Below are 19,254 nucleotides of genomic sequence, written 5' to 3'. Positions count from 1 at the left end.
CTCAGAGCCTCCACTCCCTGCCACTCCACCCTCTCCCCAGCAGATATTTTGGTGCCAACCTATCTACAAGACAAAGGCTGAACCAGCTTATCTATAAAACAAAAGACATGGCCCTCAGGACATGATAGAATTAGCCTTCACTCAAGATCCAAACCAGGAAAAAGCCATTAAGCCATAATAGGAATTGCCCAAAGCCCCTTCATTACATCATCACCCAGCAAGATTCAACCTGGGACTCAAGACAACCTACAAAGTTACCCCTGTATAGCCCCATGGGAGTCTGACAATCAATCAGAATACATTTCTTATACAAGAACCGGAAGATCCAAGGTGGGGCACAAGAGAGGGTATAAATCTCTCTCATCCACGTGGTCTTTTTGCCCAGGACTTCAAACCATGTGGTCCTGTCCACCATTAAACCATATTTCCAAGCAGTCTCCATGTTTCCAGTGTCTTTCTTCACACTTGGAACTGAACCCAGATGGACATTCCTTCCAACAATAGCACACTTCTATAAGTACAGTTTCCAATAATAGTAATCTAAGACTTTAAAAAGCAAATTGGGTTAGCAAAAGTGTAATATTACATTATAGATATGTTTGCAGAAGGCATATAATACTATCCCGCCATTCTTTGCCCACCACCCTTGATTTTATAATATTCTTATTAAGTAAATATAATTTCTGTAATATCCCACTCCTCAATTGCCCTATCACACCATTAGCTTTGTAATAGTCTTCTCCAATACTCAGAACTAAAGTTGATTTTACTCAAACCAAAAGCAACCAGTTAATCTTTCTTGTTCCTATATATGGCATAACAAATTTGCACATCTGTTTTACAAGAAAAAAAACCAGTATTATTATTCTTCTGAAGAAAATTCATTACTTTTCAGTTACATTATTTCACAGTTACTAAGAAATGGGTCAAGAAAAAATATAATAAATTGTTCTCTTTTCCTTATACAGGGACTTGTTTCTTAGTAATGAGAAACATGACCTCAGATTTCAGAAATAAAAGATGAACTAAGATGCATCTATGCATATTCAGGATGTGTATTTATCAGAATAAGAGTTGAGGTTTACTCAGCATGTGGTTTTCCTGCAAGGAAATCTCCACCACAGGAAGGCCTCAAAGAGGCAACTTAGATCCACGTTTACCGAAAGCTTATTTGCTTTCCTCAGACAATGGCAGTTTAATTCTTTGCCACAACACCAACTGCTGGCATTGCAACACAATAGGAAAAGTCTCACAGAAAACATGTACTGTATACTGTAAATCTATCTGTTCTTCATTTGATAATCTTCATAAGGCAAACTTCGCACTTCTTTGAAAATTGCTGTTTTGTCAGTCAGAATTCAGGTCACCCAAATGAATCCTTTTGGCTATATAGATGACAGTATTTTTCAGCTGGGACAAACCTTACTATAGCAGTTCTGTCGTATTTTTTGTGACTACCTTATAGTTCAGTTGCTGCAGTCATATTTATTTATTTATTTTATGTAACCTCCTAAATCACATACATGAATCTAGGCAGCTGACAATAAAATAGATAAAACACATAATATAAAAATAAAAACACATAGCAGCCAAGCATCACAAAAAGGTCACCAACATAGTCAATAGAATATCTCTATTGCATACCTGGGGCCCCAGGCCCAAGCCCAGGCCCAAACCCAAGTTTTCAGAGCTTTGTGAAAGTCAGGGTTGGATCTAACCTAATCTCAAAGGGAACTTTTTTCCAAATTGTATATGCCATGGTAGAAAATGCTCTCTTCCTAAACCCGCCAGCTGACATTCCTTAGCATGCCCCTTCTGCGATACCAGGTGGAATAGGTAGAAGCAATTGGGATGAGACAGTCCCACAGGTTGCCTGGTACCAAATCATGAAAGAATGTAAAGTAGATTAACAGTACAGGTAGTCCTCGACTTAAAACAGCTTGCTTAGTGACCATTCAAAGTTACAACAGCACTGAAATGACTTATGACCATTTTCACACTTATGACCGTTGCAGCATCCCCATGGTCACATGATTTATATTCAGATGCTTGGCAACTGACTCATATTTATGACTGTTGCAATGTCCTGGGAACATATGATCACCTTTTGCAACAAGCAAAGTCAATGGAGAAACCAGATTCACTTAACACCTGTGTTACTAATTTAACAACTGCAGTGATTCACTTAACAAATGTGGCAAGGAAAATCATAAAATTGTGCAAAACTCACTTAACAAATTTTGACAACATAAATTTTGGGCTCAATTGTGGTCATAAGTTGAGGACTACCTGTATCTTGAACTGCACCTGAAACACACTAGGAACCAATTTATCTCACTGAGTCATGATATCACACACTGAATAAATGAGATCATTGACTGTCTACACTGCCACATTTTACACCGGCCAAAGCTTCCAAATGATCTTCAAGGGCAACTCCAGCTAGAGCACATTGCAATACAGATAGTCCTTGACTTACAACCATTTATTTAGTGACTGTTTGAAGTTTTGACAGCACTGAAATAAGTGACTTTTGACCATTTTTCATTTGTATGGCCATTGTAGCATCCTCATGGTTACATAATCAGAATTTAAACACTTGGCAATTGGCATGTATTTATGACAGTTGCAGTGTCTTGAGGTAACGTGATCATCTTCTAACAAGCAAATTAAATAAGGAAGACAGATTCAATTAACAACTGTGTTACTAACTTAACAAGTGACTCACTTAACAACTGTGGCAGGAAAGATTATAAAAGAGGGCAGAACTCACTTAACAACTATATTGCTTAGGAATAGAAATTTTGGGCTCAATAATGGTTGTAAGTTAAGGACTACCTGTAATCCAGTCCGGAGAGCATGAGGGCATGAATAATTATGAGCAGGATTCTTCAATCCAAAAATAGGCACAACTGACTCACACCCCAAAGCAACGCAAAGGCCCTCCTATCCACAGCTGCCAGCTGCTCTTCAAGAGAGCTGTGAATCCAAGAAGACCCCCAGATTACCAAGAATTTACTACCAAGCGCCTTGGTAGTACAGTGGACTAAAGCACTATTATTAACATCTGCTGCTTGCAATTATTGCAAGTTCAAATCTCACCAGGCTCAAGGTTGACTCAGCCATCCTTTCAAAGGTAGGTAAAATGAGGACCCAAATTGTGGGGGGCAATAAACTGACTTTGTATAAATATACAAAAGTATGAAGGCTATTGCTTAACACATTGTAAGCCGCCCTGAGTCTCCGGAGAAGGGCGGCATATAAATTAAAGCAAAAAAAAAAATTGTGCACTGAGTCTGTCTAGGGCAACACCACCCCATAGAACCAAAAATGGAAGATCCCTGTAACCAGGAGATCCAAAACCCCTGAGCCACACAGACTTGCTTAGGTGTAACAGAAATCTATAGCACCTCACATCCTCCTTGCACTGAGACAGAACCTCCATGCATCATTCAGACAATCTGGGATGGAGATAGAAAGCCGATATCATCAACATATTTTCTTCAGGATATATGCTATCAGATACATATTCTTAATATATCATTCAACAATAAGACTGTACACTTATGTCTTGAATTGTGATTTAATCTGAGAGGGAAAATCATTTAACTATCTTCTCATTCTCAGAAAAAAAATACATTGTCTAATCAAAACACTGAAGATAGCAATAATTTTTCAAAAATTTATTTATAAATTTATAAACAACCAAAGAATAAAACTTGGCCACAACATCTGAAGAAGATTAGAGTATTGTAAAGTTCCAAAATTTGCCCAAGAAGCTGTAGAATTGGATTTATTCAAAAATTGTGACTTATTCACAATATAAATCTCTTATATACATTACTTTTGACCATAAAGACTTTTCTTCCTAGTATTAATTTAACCCATACTACAATTTTATAGTTTTTACTGTCTGCCAATTATGTGCTTAGATATAAAATTTGGTCATTTTTAGACATGTAAACCATTACCAGAAGTTACGGCTTATTATAACTAAATCTGTGACTGCAAATGTAGCTTTCTAAGCATATTATTAAGTGCTATTAGATTAGATTGCTTCTTTCTGCCACCAAATTTCAGTATGGGCTGGGCTTCTTATGTCTGCTCTTTAGCATCTGAAGAATTTTTTCCTTGTAAATTAAAAAGACAATGATAAAAGTAAACAGCAGGGTCAAACAGGTGGGAAGAATAAGCACCAGATACAACAAAGCCATATTCGTTGTTAGCCACCTACAGTCATGGTGAACTGATTCAGGTATATTTGTTGCACTGATGAATCTGGAGGAGTAATTACAAGTGATGTCAGTCATGTCTCCAATGCGTAGGGTTCCATGGCTTTGCAGAGTATCCCACCAACCCATTTTGCAGCAGTCATAAGGATTCTCACTGAGGTAGATCACACGCAAACTCTTTCCAAGTTGCTTTTCCATGAAGTATTGAGGTAGGCTATGGTAGAAATTCATCCTGAGATCTAGAGTATAAAGTTTAAGGTATATTAAGGATTCTGGGAAGTATGCCAAACTGTTTCCAGACAGATCCAAATTTACCAGTTTCTGAAATGCAGAAAAGTCCATCTTTGTGCCTGCAGCAGAGAGGCCAGTATTTCTAAGATAGAGTACCTGTATGGATGAAGTGATATCTTTCAAAGTTCCCAAGCCACTAATAAGCAACCTAGGATTATTAGAAAGGTCTAAATATGTGAGGGAAGTTCCCTTAAAGAAATGGCAGGACAACATGCTTAGGTTACAGCCAGACAATAAAAGGTTCCTTAAAGAATTAGCATAAGTAAAAGTTACACAATCAGGGCTTGTAGCACTATATGGATAACAGATGTGGATTGGGTTTTTACTGATGTCAATTGTAGTGATTTTTCTTACATGGATAAAGAATTGATGTGGCAAGCCATGTAGATTGTTGGTGCTAAGATTAAACTTTCTGAGGTTGGTTAAGCTGCCTTCAGAACCCAAATTCATCTGTAGCTTTGAAAGCAGGTTGTGGCTGAGATCCAAATCAATGAGAGTATTTAGCATTTCCCTGTCCTCTATGTTCAGTATCTTTAAGCAGTTGTGACTGAGGTTCAGATAAAGAAGGGAAATTAACCCCTTAAAAAAATAGTCTGGAAAATAAGAGAACTCATTCCAGCTCATATCCAGAAATGTTAAGGAAGAGAAATTGCCATGATTGTTTTCTTCCCAAAGTTCTTGAGTGGTAATGTTAATGATATTGCCATCTAGGAACAGTAGCTGAACTGAGCTGTTTGAATTATTGAAAAATTTGCCGTAGAAATTCATGTGGTTGTGTGTCAGCAGCAGAGTCTGCAATTTATTTAACTTGGGCAGTAGTGGGAAGAACAGAAGCTGGTTGTAGGAAAGATCTAGTGTTTCCAGTTCAAAAGAAGCATTATTCTCTGCAGACAAGAACCATTCAATGTGATTATTGCTAACATTTAACATCTGAAGTTGGATCAGATCAAATTGCACAATGCAAGGTATGTTGTTGTAGGCCAGATTAAGCTGTTGCAGAGCTGGCATGTTTTCAAATGCCCCAGCCTCAATTTCAAAGATATAGTTCTGCTGTAAATCCAGACGTTGCAGATTGGGCAGGTTTCTGAAGTGAGAGTCATCTAACCTCAAGATGGCATTCCTTGCTAAAGACAAGGATTCTAGAGAAGACAAATGCTGGACCAATTTGCCCATCATAAGCTCAGTAAGCTGGTTTCCAGAGAGGTCCAGTTTCCTCAGGTAAGTCAAAGTCCATAAAGCAGATGCTGTTACAGAATAATTGAGGGAGAGGAAATTGTCTGACACAGTTAGCAGACTAAGATTCCTAATGCCAAGAAATGCCCCAGGTTCAATGAGTTCCAACCCATTTGCATGCAGACTGAGGTTCTGTAGGACATGATACTGTATGAAAGATGCATTTGAAAGAGTTTGTAGAACGTTGGCATCCAGGAAGAGTTCCTCTATTCCAGCAGGCAAGTCTTTTGGGACAGAACTCAGCCGCCTCCCATTGCAATCTGCACTTCTCTTTTTCTGTAGCAAGAAACATATAGGAAATGATGAGGTCAGATACTAAAGACATGCTATATTACACCATACTACAATGTAGGGGTGAAATCCAAAATTTTTCCCTACCGGTTCTGTGGGCGTGGCTTGGTGAGTGTGGCAGGGGAAGGATACTGCAAAATCTCCATTCCCACCCCTCCTGGGGGAAGGATATTGCAAAATCTCCATTCCCACCCAACTCTGGGGCCAGCCAGAGGTGGTATTTGCCAGTTCTCTGAACTACTTAAAATTTCTGCTACCGATTCTCCAGAACCTGTTGGAACTGCTGGATTTCACCCCTGCTACAATGCTATATACATACTTAAGTAGAATTAAATTTAGAGGAAAATATATTTAATTTGATCTCATCTGTTGAGTCCCTACATATCTATAATAATAATAATACAGTAATTTTTCCACATTGTTCAACGTTGCTTAGCTGTTCAAAATATAGTTTACAGTTTACAATAAGGGGTAATATTACCCCTTATTGTAAACTGTAAACTATATTTTGAACAGCCAACAATCTTGAAAAATGTGGAAAAATTACTGTATTATTATAGATATTATTATTAATAATAATGATAATATATTTTATTATTATTATTATCATCAGCATCATTTTTTATATTAGAGCACCAGTTTGGTCTACGGTTAAGGCACTAGGATGGAAACCAGGAGACTGAGTTCTATTTTAGCCTTATATGTGAAAACCAGATGGGTGACTTTGGGTAAGTCACTCTGTCTTAGCCTAACCTATGTCACAAGGTAGTTATTGGGGGGGAGGTACTAGCTATGTTTGCCCATCTTGAGTTACTTTCATAAAATATTATATATATAAAATAATAAGGTGATGTATATATGCTAAATGAGGACTACCTGTAGAAGCAAAAGGCCAGGAAATTTTTCTGGATAGCAAGTTCCCCATGAGATAAATTTATTATTTATAATATATATCTATATAAAATTTATAAATAATAAATTTATCTCATGGGGAACTTGCTATCCAGAAACACTTCCTGGCCTTTTGCTTCTACAGGTAGTCCTCATTTAGCAACTGCCTTGTACAATGATTATTCTTAGTTACAATGGTGATGAAAAATTTCACTTGGAAAACAATCCTCTCATTTACAACCTTTAAAAGTCTTAAAAGCAAAGGAAAGCTGAAATAAGATCATAAGCACAGTCACAGTTTCACTTAACAATTGAGTTTCTGGCCCCAACTGTGATTGCTAAACAAGAACTACTGGTATCTGTATTACCATATTGTTGCTAGTATTATGTTCTATGTGACATTTTTGTATGGATTCCACTATAGAAAAATGCATCCACAAGTCGTTGACTAGATGCACCCTTCAGGAAAAACAAAGTCCAATTGCCTTTTGAAAAAGCACCTTTGGTACAACCATGACCGAGATAACTGAGAATATCCATAGATAATGATGGATCTATGTAACTAAAAGAAATAGGAACCAGATGCCTTTCAGGTTTTTGTTAAAATCCCTACTTTAAATCATCTTTCCCTTCTCGGTACCCTACCCTAAAAATATAAAATTCAAATCATAAAGAAACTAATTGTATTTTTAAAGAACATCTTCAAAATGAAAAGATAAATAAGACAGTTGAACATTCTAATATGTTAGGTTAATTTTTGGATTCTTGTTGGCATTTGGATCAAACCCTTGGAACTAATATGCTGCTGCAGCCACTACCATTTAAATAAATGACCTCTCTTCTTCCCATTTTTTTCAAGAAATCCCAAAGTTATTTCATGTTTGCAAAAGACTCACTAGTTTGCAAATACTATGATAGGTTGTGGGTTTTGTTGCCCATCCTGTATCCAGAAAAGCTATGCATATGGAGATAATCACAGCAATTAATGCCATTTCAACAGGACTCCTGCAAAGAGAGAAAAATTAAAATAATATAATAAAATTAGGAGACTTGGATTGTCTTTTCTTATTTATAGAGTTTTGGGTTGCCCATTAGAAAGCATCAGTTCCAAACTTCGTTAAAATATATTCAGACAAAAGGAATATTCATATTCATATCTGTTTACTTACAAATATTTCTTAGGTTTTCATTGTGAATATTTTTTTCTTTGCAAAATAGATGTAAGCTCCCATAGACACCTCTAAAATTCTGCTTCAGATTGCAATCACATTTGGGGTACACATATAAGACATTTAATATAAAATGTGAGGATCTATTCATTTATTTGATTTATATCCCTTCTTTTTTGTAGAACTTAAAGTAGCATACATGATGCTCCCTCCTATTTTTCCCACAAAGGCAACCCAGTAAGGTACCCTGGACTAAGAGACAGTGACTGCCCCAGATCACCCAACCACAGTAGCTTCTGTGCCTTAGAATTTGCAGTCTCCTGGTTTCTAATCAAGCTCCTTAACCACTACATCAAACTAGCTCTTTATGAGTTTTAAAAATTAAAGGAGATTTGAAAGAGTCTCTCCTTTTCAATATGGATCGGCATAAGACTTCCCTAATATAGGCAATGTCCTTATGGGTGGACTTTAACTTCCAGAACTCTGTAGCCACTGTCACTCATTGCTCATGTTTCTGAGTGTTGAAGTTTATATATCTGTGGATGGCTGGTCTACCTACAGGTAGTTCTCAATTTACAGCCATTCATTTAGTGACTGCTGGAAATTACAATGGCACTGAAAAAATGGGATTTATGACCATTTTTCACACTTACGACCATTGCAGCATTCCGATGGTCACTGATTAAAATCTGGACGCTTGGCAATTGGCATGTATTTATGATGGTTGCAGTATCCCAGGATCATATGATCACCTTTTGATATCTTCTGACAAGCGAAGTCAATGGAGAAGCTAGATTCACTTAACAGCTGTGTTACTAATTTAACAACTGCAGTGATTCACTTAACAACTATAGCAAAAAGGTTGTAAAGTGGAGCAAGACTCACTTAACAACTGTCTGTGAAATTTGGGGCTCAATTGTGGTTGTAAGATGGGGACTATCTGTACTTGCTTATTTTACGTTATTATCATTTCTGATGAAACAGATTTGCAAAATCTTTTTGCTGAAAGTAAAAGTGTGGAATATACACTTATAGTAATAACTTTAAAAAATCTGCCTCTGCATGACATTTTTAACCAAAATATATGTGGTGCCAGAGATTTATAATGAAACTAAATTTGTTCTTTTCATTGGAAGATCTCTGTAGAGATAGAGCTTTGTTTGCTGGAAGAGGCAGGGGGGAAATAAACAATTTTTCTCTGCCATTTCTGAATCAAAACTCCCCTATTCCTTAAGTTATTTTTAGCCATAAAGTGGGAAAATTATAAGAACACAATCAGGTCACACTGAACATTGGCTGAAGGAACTCACTGCAATCATACTTGATGTTAAATTAAGGTTTTCACAACCATGATTTCTTGGACATGAGATGATGGCCTGCTATCTTTTTCTCCTATCTTTTTCAGCTACAGAACATTGAAATGTTGAGAACATGTGATCATTTTTTCATAAAAAGACTCCTGAAAAACCCTATCCATTCACAAAATGGCTTCTGCAAAGGGCATGACCAATTATATATCATCAGTTTGTTAGAGTGACACCTGTGTCTTCACAAGATGCTACGAACTATCCTTTTTGTAGGCTGGTGCTGGGTTTCTCTTTTTCTTTCTACTAATTGCCAGTAAACTCCCATCCTGCTTGTTTAATGCTTTCATTCTTAGCTATTGTGTTTGTTTGTTTGTTTGTTTGAATTATATTCTCATCTTTCATTTAGGCGTTCAAGGAAATGTTCATTGTGCTTCCTCTTTCTGTTTTTCCATCCAATGATGTTGTGAGATAGGTTGGGTTGAAAGTAAGTGACTGGCTCAAGGTTTTTACCTCAGACTTTAACTGCCATGCATCCTGCCTTCCTCAATTAATTCTTCTACATTTGATTCTTGTAAATTACTCAGAGAAGCCAACATATCCCACTTTAGAATAAATCTGACTTTCTCGATTCTCAAGAACAATTCAGGGTCCCATCTAATAACCTACAGAACAACTTTTTATGACAAAATTATATATATCAATGATTATTCTCAGTAAATACAAATTTATCATGAAACAGAATACATAATTTGTAGAGTAGATATTAGGAATTAATTAACAGCAACTAGAGAAATGTTCATCATGATCACAATCTGACTTTTTTTCTGACTGAAAATGATAGCAGTATAGTTCAATACTTTAGAATGTATCATAATGTAGCACGTTGTTTTTAATTGTTATTGAAAAGCCCTATGTAAAATGAAAAATTAAGATAAATTATGCAGGATTAACTCACCGTTTGGAGCAACGTATTCAATTCTGGGAGGTTCATTCTGTACCAACACTTGTCTTGTTATCTCACAGTATTTCTCAAAAAGATAATGATAATACAATTAGCTGTTTGCACTCACTTAAGATCAGATTAATATAGTTTTTGCGGAAGGAAATACGGTCACATGGATCCCAAAGCAAGTTGCAATTTGTTTCACTCAACCTCCCCCACCCAAGCTCAGCAGTTGCATATGGAAAGTTTGTGCGTATGCAAGTCACTTGAAAATGAGAAGGAGCTAAGAAGAAGGGAAATGAAAGGAAGGAAATTGTACAGGGTAAATTTGAAGCTATTACTTGAATTTCACTGATTCTAGTCACGTCAGAGCTCAGAGGTTTTTTTTTTTTAATCTCAACAACAGTGAAGATTCCTGGTGCAACCTAAAGATTAATAAATTAATATTAAGAAATAACATTATCGACTATTTCTAGTTTCATACTATTGGACTGCTACCGCTTTCTGCAAACTAAAGCAATGTTAGATTACAAATCTGTACTTCAAATATGTCAACTACAATTACAGAATTCCCTCTAGATATATCAGCCTACAGATGCATTGATTACTTGTCAGATAAATTAGATTAAAGTTATTTGTCATCTTCCAACGGAGATAACTATGCTGGCTGGGATTGATTAGCACAAAATTCTGGAGAACACAAGAAAGGCAATTAAGTTCAAGAAAGGCCAGAAGATTCTAGTCTTAGTAGAAGGTTCATATGAATAATACATTTGTGATAATTAACTGATGGGAAATAACATCTCGTACCATTTTATAAATGACCGTAAGGCACTGCTATTTCCATTTGATTCAGAATCAATTTCTGAAAATTATGATCAGGGTGAAATTTTGTTACAGTTCCAAGAAACTTATTAGATGGTATTTTCAGGAGATTGCTGTAATTTAGCACAAAAGGAACTGCTTATAATCACATTCTTTTGATAATACCATCTAGCAATGTAATAGCTATTTGATCTGTCTGTCTTTTTCTCTAAGCCCATATATCATTCCTTATTTTTCAGTGGCTGTATTTGCATGCTGCATTAAGCCACAATTTGCTCAATTAGCTGCACAATCATATTAAACCATAAACTGTGGCTTAGACACCAAAATAACTGGATAGCGTAATATATTAATTAAAACCAAGTAAAAAATTAAGATATTGGTTTTTTTGTAAAGCCAGAACTAAAAAAATCATTGTTTTTTTATTAGTTTTTTAAAACTAATTTTATCAAAATATTGTCTCCGAGTCACACTGATTTTATTGGTTTTATTTTATTTAGAAAATGAATATGCTTTCCCACATACCTATCTTACATACAAACTCTGGACAGCTAACAATGATCCAATATAATAAAACCTCTATAAACCAAACAGAAAGGTGAAATTTTAAAAATCATTATACATTAACTAAGGCACCATATAACAAACAACATCAATATTAAGCTCATCTACCATCCTGGCCCATCATCCGGGGTAAGCCAGGTCTTCACAACCTTGCAGAAAACCAAAGAGTTTGGGGGGGGGGGAAGCTTCAGAATTTTGCATAGAGAGGTGTGTATGTGTGTTGTTCCATAGCACAAGCTTTGTGATTTTTCAGTCCCACAAGATTACATAGTTACAAATTTGTTTTGTCAGATCTGGTGAGATTGGCAAGAACCTTGGAGATAGGCGGTCTAACAAGTAAGCTAGTATTATGCCATACAGGGCTTCAGAAGTTATAACAGCACCTTGAATTGCACTCAAAAGCGTATTGGAAACCAATGCAACTCATGCAATAGTGATGTAACCTGGGCAAGCCTCAATGTGCCCAAAAATGGGTATGCCACTACATTACTGGACCAAGTGAAGCTGAGAATTTCTATTGAGAATCATACAAATAGATTTTTTAATCTCTTTTTCCACTAAAAAAATATATTTTCAAGTGCTGCATCTGCTGGTTTTGCCAAATAAAAACAGTTTTTAATTGTTAACCACTGTGTGAACCCTAATATTTCTCAGTCAACATATATTACCAGATATTATCCTTCAGATGTGTTTGACTACCAACTTCACTAAACTCCAACCAATTTATGCTATTGGGAATTTGGCAATTATAAGCCCAAAATTACTATGCAGCATAATTTCCTGAATATCACTCACGTAAGCGCTGTAAGACTTGAAATTCATGTACAGTATATGTTTAAAGAGAACAAGTAGTCTTCTAGACAAACCAAGAACTACACTGGTGCTTTTAAAATAGTAAGCAACACTTTTTTTCAGTTCTATGTTATATTTGTTTCTTTTTCCCCCAAAGCAGCCCATATATCTCAAATTACCACACGCAGGTTTTTATGGAGAGAATTCTAAATGGTTATTGGCTCTCAGCAATTGCCTTTTCCTTCCTCGCCCATCAAAGCAAATAAGCTTTATGACCAGCTCTGAACTGGAACTACAGATGGGGCATTCTGACTGGTAAAATAAATCTCATGTTAACCATAACATTTGAACAGGATAAACAAAGTGCAGATGAAGAATAAAAGCCTTCCGTGGGGGGGAAAAAAACCCAGGCATTCTGTACATGCAAAACAGCACACTGTTTTTTGGCTTTTCGGCACAAAAAATAGCAAGCCAGCAAACTATGCACACTTGGTGTGGACTCTCCAGCTTAGATATAAGGGAGCAATAATTTATCCCTTAACTGACAAGGCCTCATGTGATCCCCAGCTGCAGCACTTGAACTCCCTATTTTCCCATGCTGTGATGCCAAGCAAGACTTACATCCTAGCCCAGAGTTAGCTCAAGAGAACTCACTGCCAAAGAGATCCCTTAAAGAAAGGTATCTGGAACTGTGTCACATGTGGCAAATGGACAGCTTTCCCACTCCTGCATTTCTCTTGGGTGCACCCTGGTCCCAGGGCTTGGTCCTTGCTCGGTTGGGTAAGGTAGCAGAGCATCTGACCATCTGATGCTCAATACCCAAGAGCAAGGTACTAGACAAAGCAATCCTTTCAGCGAGCAATCTGGCTCAGGGAGAGTCATTGGAAATCCGGTTCCTGTAAGAAACAAGAAAGCCCGTATGAAGAAAACCTGGTTCTAATCCTCACCCTTTCCAAAGTCATTCTGCGACATAGTGGGGCTAGTCTTTTAAAAGTTACTATGTTTACTTAATTGAAGGAAAAATTCTGTATCTAAGGGCCCATTCTAAGACTGAGCCACAGCACAGAGAAGAAAGTTTAGCAAATAGTTCTACAACAAAATTTTGTGGTTTATTCTGATCTTTGAATAAGTAGTACTCCTCTTCAGATTCCAGGCAGCCACATTATCCTTAACAGGCTATTATACACCCCATAAATACCACAAGTTTTGGGTTATTTTCCATCAATCACCCAACTTTCTATTGTAAATGAGATTTCTAATCAAATAAGTATATCCTGGGGAAAAATCTGATCTGAGATAACAAACTTAAATTAACCTTAACTTTTTTTTTTAGTCCTGATAATGTAAAGACAATTACTGAAATTTCCTGCAACAGTTTTGTTCCTCTTAAATTTTCTAGTGAAAAGAACAGTTGAAAATTGTTTCAAAAACAATTAAAACAGGAAGTTTAAAACAAAAATAGAACCAAAAGAAACTTGGGGAAATATGGACTTTTCCATTATATATATAGTATAACATTCATCATAAAAGGGCCAAAATTGCTTATTTAGGGTTGTTTAAATTCTGATCACAATTTAATTATAGTTTAGGATTACTTGAATGGGCAGCCCATGGGTTGCATTCATCCCAGTAATGGGACATTAAATTTTATAGTATGATTTCCTCCTTTTTTTTCCTTCAGAAATAAGGATAGAAATAAAAGACTCTCATTTCCTCTCTTAAAATCCATCTACCAAGGGCAGGAAATCAGGAAGTCCAGGCAGTTCAAATTAATACAGGTAGTCCTCAAGTTACAACCACAATTGAGGCCAAAATTTACATTGCTAAGTGAAACATTTGTTAAGTGAGTTTTGCCCAATTTTATGACTTTTTTTGCCACCGTTGTTAAGTGAATCATTGCATTTGTTAAGTTAGTAACATGGTTATTAAGTGAATATGGATTCCCCATTCACTTTGCTTGTCAGGAGGTTGCAAAAGCTGATCGCATGACCCCAGGACACTGCAACCGTCATAAATATGAACCAGTTGTCAAGTATCTGAATTTTGATCATGTGACCATGGGGATGCTGCAACGGTCGTACATGTGAAAAACAGTCATAAGTAACTTTTTCAGTGCCGTTGTAACTTTGAATGGTCACTAAATGAACTGTTATAAGTTGAGGACTACTTATATAAAGGTTCGTTGCAAGTTTAAGTTCTCTACAAGAATCTGAGCTACTAATCGTCAAAGCAAATTGGCAGTAGATGAAAATCAATGGAATTCATGGCGATCTGGACTTAGATCTCTTGTGGGTGTGAAGGGCCTTGAGACTGATCATCTGTTTGATCCTTCCCTCCAGTTCAGCCTGGTGATCTCCTACCTACAGCATCAGAACCCAAATATTTGTAACTGTCATTTTCTGGTTTTCAAAGTGTAGGCAGTAATCAGAGAATATAAGTTTCTAGATATGTATCTAGGTATTAAGAAATTGCAATATTATTATATAGAGCTGAGAACTGATTACTATCCTCCTTTCCTCAAGTTACAATAGTGAACTTTCAGGAGCCTCCACATTTACCAGTATATAGTAAGATTTTGATATTAATGTATATCCTAAATACTGTCAAAGCAAATTTAAAAAATGAAACTGAGCAGATGTAGAAATAGATTAATCATAAATTTGAAAGGAGAATACTAAAATACAGTATATCCGCTGAAATATATAATCCCTGACATGCATTTTACCTTTCAGTCTTCTAGAATCCTTTCTCAGTATGGTATTTCTGGGAAGGAGGCATGCAATTTCTCACTATCGATATGTTAGACAACTTTGATTTTTTGCTTGGTACTCAGAACAAACAGCACTGAAAAAACAGTTATAGATAGGAATCTTCTCTCCCTTCCAAATTGTCAACAATCCAACACTGATCTTCAAGGACAAGAACTCTGTGCACAAGCTGCAAATAATAGCTGATTCTCTCCCAGCACCTGCTTCTCTTTTCAGTTCAGAATGGTTCGATTTTATCCTTCTTTCCCAAATAAGGTGGAAATTGTGCAATGTTCCTTAGCATAAGTGTGTTTGTATGGTGTGTATATATGTGTATATAGTTTCTCCACCTAGTATATTTTCACTCTTTGCTGTCGCAGGAAGTCCCCAGATTTTTAAATGTCTTTGTTGTAGCAAGGGTCTTTATGTTTCTGCCTACTTCTATAGCTGAACATTGGATCACTTATTAAAAAGTTCCTCCATTTTTCCTGCCACTTTCTAACTCATGGTTTGCCTTTCTGTCATTTAAGGATCAACTTTCTCATTCCTTTGCCTTTCTCACTGAAACAACTGTACTACGTAAAGACCTTTTTCATTAAATAATGTGCAACATTCTTTTGGGAGAAACTGTTTGTTATTCCTCTTCCCCAAAAAACAAAGTTATCTTTCTTGATGGGAGATGAGAGCCAGAAAATGCTTATTTTTCAATCATGGCTATTTTACTTAGGAATACTCTCCCTTTATTCAATTTTATTGTACACACGTTGTGCATTGACAATAAAGGTTTGATTTGATTTGATTTAGAAGTTAGGCTGGCCCCCATGGTGATTGCCTTCTGGAAGGTTGTGAAGACTATTTTTTCCAGAGGTAATACCATGTTTCCCCGAAAATAAGACCCTGTCTTATATTTTTTTGAACCCTGAAATAAGCGCTTGGCCTTATTGCCATGCGCTCAAAAGCCCAATTGGGCTTATTATCAGGGGATGTCTTATTTTGGTGGAAACAGGGTATTTAGGTACTGATTAGGTTCTGTCTGGAAACAGATTATATTTGTTAATTAAGGTATTAGTGGAATGTTTTATTTAATGAAGTTTATTTTGATCTAATATTGTATGTTTTAAAAAAAATTAAAGTAAAAAAACTTCTGAATTACTTATCCTCACACTTAGGACCCTTGTAGCATCCCTAGAGAGACATCATCAAAATTTGGATGCTTGACAACCAGCATCAATTTTTGATGGTTGCAATGTCCCGGGGTCATATCATCATTATCTGCTACCTTCCCAACTGTCCTCCGTTTGCTGGCTGCTGGTAAGGATGTTTTTTTTTCTCTTTTTGTTTTGTTCTTAACTTTTTTATTCTCTTTGAATGGTGTATAAGCATGTTTATCTCTGCAAATTAATGGGTTATTTGTCTGAATGCTAAGTTTCCAGGAATTCCATAGCTTTTGGGGATTTGGTTTGGTCTAGAATGCTTTTTCCCAGCTGAAAGTATGGTGAGAGTCCATGAGTTGTAAGATTGAGTTTTTGTTGTGACTTCTGAGAGCTATTGTAAGCTATGTATATTCTATATACTATACTACTATATATACTGTATACAGTAAGCTCCTGCATCTACAGGGAGCAGATTCCACACTTTCTAGTACTGATATTATCTAGTTGGATAATGAAATGACTGAAAGCAAGCAACCAAGTTCATACAGCCCCAAGGATTCCATAGTTTAATCCTGAGCTACATATATACCCGTGATGGCAAACCTATGGCACGCGTGCCACAGGTGGCACGCAGCACCCTCTCTGTGGGCATGTGAGATGTCGCCCCAGTTCAGCTCTGCCACACGTGCACACGTGCCTCCCGTTGGCCACCTGGTTGGGTCTCTGCCGCGCATGCAGTGGGTGGGATGCATACATGTAGGCCACACATGTGTGTGGGGCATGCGCGCACATTGCATTTTGGGGGTTCAGGCACGTGTGCTCACTTTGGGCACTCAGTCCAGAAAAGGTTAGCCATCACTGATATATACTATTGAAAAGATGCTGCGCTTGTTCTTCTGAAAAGTCTGAAATACTTCTAAATCATTTTGGAATAGTGCAGAACCTTAGCAATTGTTATTTCAAAATTGGTGATAATTAAGTACATTTGGCACAAGCTTGGTTTTTAACCATTTCCCATTAAAAATTTGCTAGAAGATACCACTTCCCGTGTTATCAGAAAGCATTTGCTGTATCTACACTATATTGTTCTATATTTGTGACTTATGTTGGCTTTTCTGTGAAATACTGCTGTCCCCTGCTGTTAGAAATTTAAGAGGACTTCTCCACAGTATTCAGATCAGAAAAAAAAGCAATTCGAGTGTAAAGAGATGTTACAAATAATTATTCTCTTAGCAGCATACAAAGGATCACAATTTTAATAAAATCTTCTTGTTCAATAGCTAGTTTCTATCTTTGTATTGTTACTTTCTTGGATTCTAAAGCTTCAGAAATAGTCTATTCAGTTTTCTTTGATGAAAGATTGCTTAATTTATTTTCAAATAAACAATCTTAGCATACTGAGAATAAGCAGACTTTCCAGTAAGCTGATACATCCACCATTAATCAAAAAAGCCTCTGCCAACCTACATTCTGCACCCACTTTTTAAAGTATTTTTCTAACTTGTACCATTGAACTGAAGAATGTTAGAATGTTACTTGGGTAACATTTTAATTTTATTAAATATATTTTATATAATATTTCTATTATAATTGGAATATTGTATAGATATTCCAAAAACAGAACAGTTCCCAGATGAATTACATTTACTGTCATTTATTTCTACTAAGGAAACAATATTATTTTAGATCAGAATGGGCAACCTGTGCACAGATTGTATCTCCAGAAAATGGGCATGAGTTTCAGACAAAATAGGTGCCTTAAGCAATGCAAAGCCGTCATAAAATTATTTAAAATACCCCCCAAAATCCCAACCATCATTAAAAAATATGTCTGAAAGTTTCAATACCGCCTACTTCATTTATGTCAGTGTCAATACCCACTCCCCTATGGGTTGTCATAGTTTCCAGACTAAAAAAGATCATCTATACCTTTATCAAATCATGCATGCACAAATCTTTTTTAGGTAGCCAGTCTTGTGGGTCTTATGAAACAGATCAAAAGCATAGGTGGGTAAGGCAACATATGAAATCAGTATCAGTAATAACTAAGAATTCATGAATGCATCTGCTTATGCAGCTTTAGCAAGTGATACGGTCTAGCTCAGGGGTGTCAAACTGAAGGCCCGTGGGCCAGATCCAGCTCATGCTTAAATCTGGTCCGCAGGGCTGGCCTGGAAATAGCAAAGGACTGGCTTGCGGTACCTCTGGCAGCCAAAATGGGGCGCCCCCCCCCCCCCCCGTTTTGGCCCATAAAGTGCTGCAGGAGGCCGTCCAGGCTGTCTCCCCCACCTCCCCTCCAGCTGGCCTGTGGAAGAGAACCACAATGCTGATCCAGGCCTTGAAGAAATCCAGTTTGACACCCCTGGTCTAGCTGATAAGTCTCTGGAGCAAAACAGGTGCAGATAGTCCATGATTTACAACCATTTGTTTAGTGACCATTCAAAGTTACAGTGCCACTCGGTCATTCCTCATATTTATAACCGTCACAGCTTCCCCACTGTCATGTAATTAAAATTTGGGCACTTGGCAAGCAGGATGTATTTATGACAGTTACAATTGTCACAAGATAGCTGCGACCTTTCAAGATGGCTTCCAACAAGCAAAGTCAATGAGGGGAACCAGATTCAACTAACAACCACAATTCAATTAACTGCAGTGATTCACTTAACAGCCATGGCAAAAAGGTCATAAATTTGAGCATGACTCACTCAACAATCTCCTTGCTTAGCAAGTGAAATTCTAGTCTCAGTTGTCGTCATAACTCAAAGTAGGTACCTGTACAGATAAAGTATGCAAGCTTTGAGTTATTTATATG

General features: G+C 36.8%; 1 protein-coding gene across 2 annotated transcripts; it reads right to left on the bottom strand.

Moving 5' to 3' along the window:
- Positions 1 to 3,668: 3,668 nt before the first annotated feature.
- NRROS (negative regulator of reactive oxygen species) lies at positions 3,669 to 13,988 on the bottom strand. 2 transcript variants are annotated; one of them, XM_034439565.3, is made up of 3 exons: positions 10,370 to 13,987; positions 7,835 to 7,943; positions 3,669 to 6,032 (listed from the first exon to the last, which is right to left on the bottom strand). In XM_034439565.3, exons 2-3 carry the CDS (start codon positions 7,928 to 7,930, stop codon positions 4,077 to 4,079), a joined length of 2,052 nt encoding a protein of 683 aa, XP_034295456.2. In that variant the 5' UTR covers positions 7,931 to 7,943; positions 10,370 to 13,987; the 3' UTR covers positions 3,669 to 4,076. The 2 variants fall into 2 exon arrangements, with proteins under 2 accessions (XP_034295456.2, XP_087728831.1); XM_087872705.1 differs by lacking the exon at positions 7,835 to 7,943 and having other exon boundaries at positions 10,370 to 13,988.
- Positions 13,989 to 19,254: the final 5,266 nt, after the last annotated feature.

This window comes from Pantherophis guttatus, chromosome 6 (genome assembly GCF_059756535.1).
Source record: "Pantherophis guttatus breed Tessera chromosome 6, ASM5975653v1, whole genome shotgun sequence".
NCBI lineage: Eukaryota > Metazoa > Chordata > Lepidosauria > Squamata > Colubridae > Pantherophis > Pantherophis guttatus.
The sequence above is the reverse complement of the archived record's forward strand: the minus strand, read 5'-3'. Positions and strand labels throughout refer to the sequence as shown.

Bases quoted from the DNA above. Each gene is read 5' to 3' on its own strand.
- NRROS (XM_034439565.3), bottom strand. From the start codon at position 7,930: ATGGCATTAATTGCTGTGATTATCTCCATATGCATAGCTTTTCTGGAT. The intron at 6,033-7,834 runs GTGAGTCTTTTG...TTCTTGCTACAG, and splicing joins ATCATAGTATTTGCAAACTA to AAAAAGAGAAGTGCAGATTG.